Source organism: Sinocyclocheilus anshuiensis, unplaced genomic scaffold (assembly GCF_001515605.1).
Source record: "Sinocyclocheilus anshuiensis isolate Anshui unplaced genomic scaffold, SAMN03320099.WGS_v1.1 scaffold491, whole genome shotgun sequence".
In the NCBI taxonomy this organism is placed as follows: Eukaryota; Metazoa; Chordata; class Actinopteri; order Cypriniformes; family Cyprinidae; genus Sinocyclocheilus; species Sinocyclocheilus anshuiensis.
This window is the reverse complement of record NW_015551041.1, coordinates 1,415,864-1,424,857: the sequence shown is the minus strand read 5'-3', so window position 1 is coordinate 1,424,857 and position 8,994 is coordinate 1,415,864. Positions and strand designations below refer to the sequence as shown.

The 8,994-nt window shown below is 38.2% G+C and overlaps 1 protein-coding gene across 1 annotated transcript; it reads left to right on the top strand.

Moving 5' to 3' along the window:
• The first annotated feature begins 2,161 nt into the window (after positions 1 to 2,161).
• Positions 2,162 to 6,362, top strand: kcna6a (potassium voltage-gated channel, shaker-related, subfamily, member 6 a). The gene is made up of 2 exons (XM_016451129.1): positions 2,162 to 3,990; positions 5,953 to 6,362. The coding sequence occupies exon 1, from the start codon at positions 2,519 to 2,521 to the stop codon at positions 3,944 to 3,946; it is 1,428 nt and encodes a 475-aa protein (XP_016306615.1). The 5' UTR covers positions 2,162 to 2,518; the 3' UTR covers positions 3,947 to 3,990; positions 5,953 to 6,362.
• The last annotated feature ends 2,632 nt before the right edge of the window (positions 6,363 to 8,994 follow it).

Genomic DNA, 8,994 nt, shown 5'->3' with positions numbered 1-8,994 from the left:
GTACTTACAGGCTGTGAGTCAGAAGCTCCAGACTGTCCTTGCAAAGTTGGAACTGCCCCACTTTATAGAACAGCCTTTGAGCACAGACCCATCGTATGCTACTCTGCAGGTTCAGGAAACAGTCTTCCATAAAATGCGTCACACAGCGTCACACACGACGGGCTTGAGTGAGCGGAGGCCGACGGCCTTGAGAACGGCGCGGCCGGCGGATTCAACGAAGGAGCGACCGGCGGGCTTGCGGCAACCACATGTGACGACCCCGGGCTGGACTCCGCTTCGTCCACGGTGAAAGCCGATCCGGCGATCGACAGCGTGAAGTTGATGTATTTCCTCAGCGACCAGCACAGATCAGCTCCAGGCATGACGAAGCAGATATCGTCCTCTTTTGGAAGGCCAAACAAAGTAGTTTCGCTTTCACAACTAAACACACAGCATCTCCACAACATGGCGCCGGCGGCAACAATACTACAGCGAGAATAAAAGTTACGCCTTCTTTCTTTGCGTGAACATTTGGGCGACGTTATGCAAATCTTCCCACATCGTGACGTAGCCATGTGGGGGCGAGTTTAAATGAGCCGTTTTAGGAGGGCGTGGACAAGTCTTAACTTTTATAAAGAATATCTCTTTGGATTTGAGACTTTAGTCTTTGCAACTTTACAGATCTTCTTTATGCACCAAGAGCTTGTAACACTCCAAAGAGAAAGGACAAATTGAAATCGCATCATATGACCCCTTTAAGTTCCGTTCAAACCAAAAAAGATGACCAGTGTTGGGTAAGTTACTCAAAAAATGATTAATCACTAGCTATAATTTCATCTTTAACAGTGTAATTAGATTACTGTACTCATTACTTTCTCTCAAATGTATTGCATTACGTATTACTAAATCCTATCAATATTGACCAAGGATAGACATGAAACTGCTCTTTTAATTCTTTCAAATAAATAATATAAAACTAAATGAATTATTCTTTAACTGACCAAAGTATTTGAAATGATAAGATAACTTTCAAAACATACATTTTTATCATTAGATGTTACATTTTGATATTAAATCCACTAATGTTTTATAGAGAATTGTTTTATATATACATTTATGTATATTACATCAGAAGTAGCCTGTAACTAAATTACAGAACAATTAAGAGTAATCCCTTACTTTACGTTTTCAATTAAATTACAGTAATTAATTTAGTAATGCATTACACTCATTGACGATGACTATAACTAGCTAGCATCCGCATCAACACACCATAACCTTCTGTTTATTATAAGCGCGCGATGCCAGCTCTTTAAGGTCATGTGGATTCTGATTGGCTGTCAGTGTTTTTGTCGTTCATCATCTGCAATCATTCTGAAAGTGATTCAAACGATATTTTTCCTCTTTGTCGTTATTGTTATAACTGTTACCTATTCTCATAGAATTAAAACCATTATTAAAACTTTATAGCCTATTATCGTTATTCCTTGGTATAAACAGGCCCTTACACTTGTCAAAATGGGCACTCTCGTTATTTTGACAAGTTGTTAATGATGTTAATGAGAATCCCTTATGTCAAGGTCCTTGACTGGCTGATGAAAATAAAACGTAAAAAAAATAATCAGAGCACTGGTCTAAAATAGGCCTAAATAAATAAACAAACAAGCAAGCAAGCAAAAGAGAATCATTACCAAGCCAGTTGATCCAGACAACTTTCAACACACAGGTGTCAGAGGTGTGGTGATTCTCTCTCTCTCTTTCTCTATATCAATCAGCACCAATGAACCTGAGGCATCATCACATTTCTGCTTGGGGCCTCATGGTGTTAGTTGTAAAGTCGGCCAATGTAACCGCTGCTACTCTTCTTATGGAGTCGCACTGTGCAGGTGCTCAGGTGTCAGTCACGCCAGTATTTTCAAGTTCAAGAGGCCCAGGCTGGAGCAGCACTGCGAGAGTTTTGGGATGTAGGAAATAAACTGTTTTGAAGCATTTCTGAATTCGCAAACTACTTGAAAAGTTATCGTAATTATGAGCAAATGGGTCATTTCCGAAAAAGCGGCAACAATATCAGTTGTTTCACAAACATATAAATGTTGTCTTTTATTTTATATATCTTATGTAAGCTATATTTTATAATAAAAACATTTGATAAATACAATAAACAAAAACTACGTCTAGTTCTTAAATCTTCAAATTACAGGTTCTAACTTCGTGCCACTAAAGATCAAAACACCCGACGCGCATTGCTTCGGTGTGCCAATCAAAGTCAGCCCAGCCTCTGCTGTCTTAAGCAGTCTGTGTGGTAGGCTACTATATCTGTTTGAGCTCTCGGCTGAGCATGTTGTCAGAATGACTTCTATTTCATTACACCAATAAACTAGTTTTAAAAACTTTTAAAACTTTTAGAAGGTAGCTTAGTACCTTTTAGAAGTTAGTTCAAGGCTCTATCTCCGTCAGGCTGGAGCTATCGGATCCAAAAAACTGGTGGAGTGGCGGAAAGTCGTGGAGGCACAACAGACAACACTCTCGAGGGGCAAAGATGTCCCAAGAGAACCACGATGAGAGTGTGGACCACGCTGCCCCCTTCCAGGACGTCTGTGAAGTGGAGCCCCCTGACCAGGAGTGCTGCAAGCTAGTCACCATCAACATTTCAGGTCTGCGTTTCGAAACTCAACTTAAAACCCTCGCAAGATATCCGAACACGTTACTAGGAGACCCAATTAAAAGGATGCGGTTCTACGACCCGTTGAGAAACGAGTTCTTCTTCGACAGGAACCGACCCAGTTTTGATGCCATCCTGTATTACTATCAGTCAGGCGGGAGGCTTCGAAGACCCATCAACGTGCCGGTTGAAATCTTTATGGATGAAATTACGTTTTACGAAATTGGTGATGACGTTGTCGATCGTTTCCGAGAGGACGAGGGTTTGTTAAAAGAAGACGAACGTCCCGTTCCGTCCAGTGAGTTTAAGCGTCAAATCTGGCTTCTGTTTGAGTATCCCGACAGCTCTGGTCCAGCCAGAATGATCGCTATAGTATCTGTAATGATCATCCTGATATCCATTGTTATCTTCTGTTTAGAAACGTTGCCGGAATTTAAAGAGGATGGTCGTGTGTTCAGCAACCACCTTGCGCCGAACGGAACGACTGCTGGAAAAAGATCTAGTATATTCACCGATCCATTCTATTTGTTGGAGACCATCTGCGTCGTTTGGTTTTCCTTCGAACTGTTTGTAAGGTTTCTTGCATGCCCGAGCAAGCCCGCCTTCTTCAAAGACATCATGAACATCATAGATATTGTAGCTATTCTTCCATATTTCATTACTTTGGGTCTAGACCTTAGCGAAGTCCAATCAAGCTCCCAACAGACCACGTCTCTCGCCATACTGAGAGTTATCCGCTTGGTGCGCGTCTTCAGGATTTTTAAGCTCTCACGGCACTCCAAGGGTCTCCAAATTCTCGGTCAGACCCTACGAGCGAGTATGCGAGAACTTGGACTGCTGATATTTTTCCTTATCATCGGCATTATATTGTTCTCCAGCGCGGTGTACTTCGCTGAAGTGGACGACCCGGAATCGTCTTTTACTAGTATCCCAGACGCGTTCTGGTGGGCGGTTGTTACCATGACTACTGTTGGATATGGCGACATGTACCCAGTGACGATAGGAGGCAAAATTGTTGGATCAATGTGTGCCATTGCAGGAGTTCTTACAATCGCCCTGCCGGTACCAGTAATCGTGTCTAATTTTAATTACTTCTATCACCGAGAGCACAGCGAGGAGGAACAAGTGGAATATACTCACGTAACTTGCGGTCGCCCGTTGCCTGTCGCATGTGACCAAAATAAAAGCGACAGTAAACCCTCTCTCGTGAAATCAGAGCATTCAGATGACGACGACTGGAATTCAATAAGCATATTAAATTTCAATCCATCAGAGGAATATACAGGCAAACTCACAGATGTATAAGAACACCAAAAGAGCTGTAGGCCTATCAAAGCGCGCGCATCTATGTGAGTATTAGTCTTGCTGTCTAAATAATTTGGGTTTCTTGTTTCTAGAGTTACAAAAGATTATGGCTGGATGAACCTTTTCAAAGCGCGCGCATCTATGTGAGTATTAGTCTTGCTGTCTAAATACTTTGGGTTTCTTGTTTCTAGAGTTACAAAAGATTATGGCTGGATGAACCTTTCTCAGAGCTGTTGTAGATATATGTCACAGTTGAATTCTAAATTAGGGCGCCGAGCTTCTACGTTGCTTGGCAACCATAAACGGCCAGTACATTGAAAGTGCCAGAATAAGCACGTTGAGCCGTACATCATCTCAGAATGTTTACTAGCATAACTTATGCACTATTCTATTCCATGTTGTAGTATATAAATAGTGGGAGTAGTGTGTTCACACTGAAAATTCACTTTAGATACTTGCACTTCAGATAACCCAGTGATGCACTGAATTGGAATGTTGGACACTTCATTTTTTCTACCTGCTATTGGCTTTACTGGAAGATTTTAGATTTTTATTATTAATGCCATATAAAAGAATGATACAATGAGACATATTTAGTTCAAAAATAATTGAATTGCCATGTGCTTTATGCAAAAATATAACTTGCTTACTTTTACAGTCATGTATTACAGTAAAGCTTTTTTAAATAGCCTATGAGAAAAAATGGAGTCAGGCTATTTATGGGTGTGAAATTTTCCCATTAATAAAACAATTAAAACAATTGTATAAAATATGTTTTGTCTTTACCAATTCTCTGGCAACTGAAGATTTTAGCCTAATTGTGTCAAATCCTCTCAGTCAGAACTCAATTGCTTCTTAATTGTTAAATGTTCTCTATCAGTTCAGAATATTTGTGTATATGATGTTGGGCACTTCATTAGGAATTACAGGAATTTCATAGGGAAAAGGGACAAAAAAAGAAAAAGATAGACAAATATACAAACATACATGAAGAAAAGTAAAATGAAAACATCTTTAAATAAACCTCAAAAACCTAGCATTATTCTTATTAGTCTGAGGGATGAAGTTCAGGAATTTAATTTAAGATGAAAATTTGGAAGGCACAAAGAAGAATTAGACCATGTTTGTTTGTGAATGAAAGATTTTGCATACAATATAGAAGCTGGTAAAATATTCAAGAGATAAACAATCAGGGTTTTTGTATTTTAAAAAATTATATCTTTGGAGGAGTAATTAACTCCAATAGGGCTGAAAAATGAAAACTTAATCAGCCCAGAATTTATTCATTTTGTTACAATTAAAAAATAAGTAAGTAGGCCTAGCTGTTTCTTCTACTACACCACGAAATGAACATGTGTCATCAGTATCAGAATATTCAAAATCTAATGAATTAACAGGATAAATGTTATGCAGAAGCCTTCTCCAGTTTACATTCACAAAAAGGATCCCCAGTAGAGTTTGGCCCTTGGCTGTGTTGGACACTTCGTGCACTCAACTGTCACAGCTTTCCTTACATAACGGAAGGGCTATCGGACTCCAATGTTGGAGACAAAATAACCTTATAACCTTATACAAATCTTATACTGGACTTCTGAGTACATAGTGCATAATATAAATGCATAATATGTAATTTGGGACAGAACCTAAGCCTACACTTCAGCAGATGTAAAATTAAAAGAAAAAATTTAATATTTTCTTTTCAACAGAAATCCATTGGGTTTTTATTAATGGCCTAAGAATAGTAAAATATGTTAGTAGGCCTTGCTACAACCATGAACAAGGTATAGAGAAGAGGTTTATGTAAATAGCAAATTATTTATTCACTCAAAAAGACCAACGTAACATTATGGGTATCGATCGCCCCCATGCGGCGGGATTAGGGTTCTTTAGAGGCTATATTACGCCTGAGCCTAGCAGTAAACTTTTTTGAGAACACAAATGTCACATTTAAAGATAGTTGCATGTCTCATTATCTGTCACCACATTGATGTTACTTCTAATTGCAGGAAGCAGCAGCTGTATGACGACATTTCTTCTGTACAAAGAAGACAGTTCATATTACCTGCATAAACAAGCAATATGTGTGTATTTTTGTCAGTAGCGGTCCGTCAGAGAAAGAGTTGAAAGGAACAAACAGACTAACTGATACAATTAACTTTTTCAATTTACCCATTAATGTGTATAATGCATATGATGTGAATATTTTATTACGCAGAACCCCTGGCGAGTTTTAAACACTGCACAGATGTTTCAGGAGGCTGACAGCGTTGCCTCTAAACTGACCAATCAGAGTATAAACTACTTCTGTCTAAAATGCGAAATGAGGCTAATAAATTTAGCTTCTTTCTGCATATAACCAATCGTTGTCAGAGAGGCAAGCATTCAAACCAATCAGATTTCAGTATCATGTTATTGAAGTAGCCCCTCACTGCAGAACACAAGATCCAGGGGGCATGGTTGGATCCACATCTAGGGGGTGGAGATTGGTAGGTTTAGGGGTGGAGATGGGTGGGTTTAGGGACTCTGGGGGTGGAGACGGGTAGATTTAGGTATATGTAATGTGGGAGGAGTTGGATCTGAATCCAACCACGCCCCCTGGATCTTGTGTTCTGCAGTGAGGACCATCTCTGTTGTTGTGTCATCAAGCCTGCTTGTTGTCAGACAACAGGTGACTTGAAACAGAAAATTTAAAGGGGTCATGTGACGTTGCTAAAAAAAGAACATTATTTTGTGTATTTGGTGTAATGAAATGTGTTTATGCGGTTTAAGGTTCAAAAAACACATTATTTTCCACATACTGTACATTATTGTTTCTCCTCTATGCCCCACCTTTCTGAAACGTGTCGATTTTTACAAAGCTCATCGGTCTGAAAAGCGAGGTGTGCTCTGATTGGCCAGCTATCTAGTGCGTTGTGATTGGCCGAATTCCTCAAGCGTGTGAAATGTGTAAATGTTACATATTGTGATGCCGTGTCCAGGCGCAACAAGCGCTACTCTACACTGCTCAAAACTCGCGTTTGAATCATCAGTGGCAAATCCATTAAATATGAAAACGTACTTACAGGCTGTGAGTCAGCATTATTTGTCAGCATCATCCTCCATAAAATTTATCTTTTATAAAGAATATCTCTTTGGGTTTGAGACTTTAGTCTTTGCAACTTTAGGGATCTTATCTATTCACGAACAGCTTGTAACACTCCAAAGAGAAAGGAAAACTTGAAATCGCATCATATGACCCCTTTAACAACTTTAGCCAAAATATCAATGAAATCCAAATGAATGAAGGATTTCAAAAAAGGTGAAAGATTCCAAAATGTTTGATTCCGAATTATTGAATTTACACAGGTGAGTTAATGTTTGAAAGAATCGGCTCTCCGTTCTCCATTCATGTAAAAAAAGTTTAAAATGCCTAGTAGGGCATATATATTTGATGTGTAAAGTTATGTACATATATATCTGTATATGGCACTGCGAATTTTACCCCCCCCCCGTTGATTTATTATTGCAATTATAATGCTATTATCAATGCTATTTTTATATCGAATGTATCATTTGTGTACGTAGCCTAAGCACAGTTGTCCATAAATATATAAATAGGCTATATATTGGTTCATCGATTAGTAGCCTATTAATTTACAAATCAGCCTCTCAAAAAATCCTCACAGGCCGCTACTGATTTTTGTAATACTGTATAGCCTATTGTAATATATTTGTAATCTAGAAATAATTTACATATTATTTATAAAATGTTTTAAGCTTTATTTAAGCTTTCATGTCTTAGCCTTGTGAGATAGCCTATTGTTCTTTAAAATATCTCAATCTCTGCCTTGTGTAATCTGTGTGCTTTAAACATGCAAGAGATGTTCTTTGCATATGTTGCCTTTTCTCAGGATAAAATGTAATTATATTGTCTGACACTGTATACCTGTTACCTTAACATCTTGGCCAGTTAACCTGCCCACATGACAGCTGCAGACTAAGTGGACAAGCTATTTTTGTTAATGAGGTATGAATTGTTAACTTATTTTTGATAAATAAATATTTTGTCACATTCATAATCAAACGTTGTTTGCATCATTTCTCTTGATAAATTACGTTTTAAAGTAAACTTTACATTGTGGACTGCAGACTAATAATAAATGACTGAGTGATCAAAAGTATAATCCTGTGATTTTTGTTTTTTGTGAAATAGCTTTTTGTGGAATATCTTTTCCTGTGAAAGATGTTTTGTGTAATTATTTATTACAAAAATACTAACGTGCTGATGATGCATGATCTACTGTGGCATTGTTGCATGTTACCTAGAATAATATTGCTGACTAGACATATCTCTGAGGAAAGCTCATTGGATGTCCTCCTGACCTGCATCATTACTATAGCAATAGCCCAACATACACTTGAAATTTAGCTAAATTGTACTTAGTGGATGTACTTTTTTTTAAATGTTGAGGCATGCAATTATGTTATGTCTCCAAAAATCAAGATAAAGTAATATGGTCATGGTCAGTTTAAACAGAGCAATGAAACACTTACAAAACTGAACAGTTATTCCATTAATAATGTATAACAGGTGGGATCTATGACACTTCAGACAGCTCTGATTAATGACTACTGATGCATTTATGTTGATTGAACAAAGCACTGCTCACCGAAAGTACATGTACTGAGGGGAAGTCATTGAACAGTAAAAAGTGAAGGGAGGAAAGGGCTGCCCATTTCTTATTCATGATATTTAGCAGTTAAGAGCTCACACATTCCAGCTGCTGTTCTAACAGAGCCTCATAATCAAAACTGTAGTGCTTGTACTCTGTTTGGCTGATGGGCATATTTAGGATTTGTCTAAAACAAATTAGTACTCAAATCAACTTGATATGTTTACTGTAGGTAGCCTAGCTAACAATTCATATAAGTTCATATGTCATCCTATACAATAGCTCATATTTCGTTTAGGTATTTTTTTTTAATTCAAGCTTCCCCTTTCTGAATTAAGTCACAAGTTATTGTACACGTTCCTGACACTAATGGGGGTGGGGGGGGGGATGTCATGC

Coding starts and splice junctions, on each gene's coding strand:
- kcna6a (XM_016451129.1), top strand. CDS start 2,519: ATGTCCCAAGAGAACCACGATGAGAGTGTGGACCACGCTGCCCCCTTC.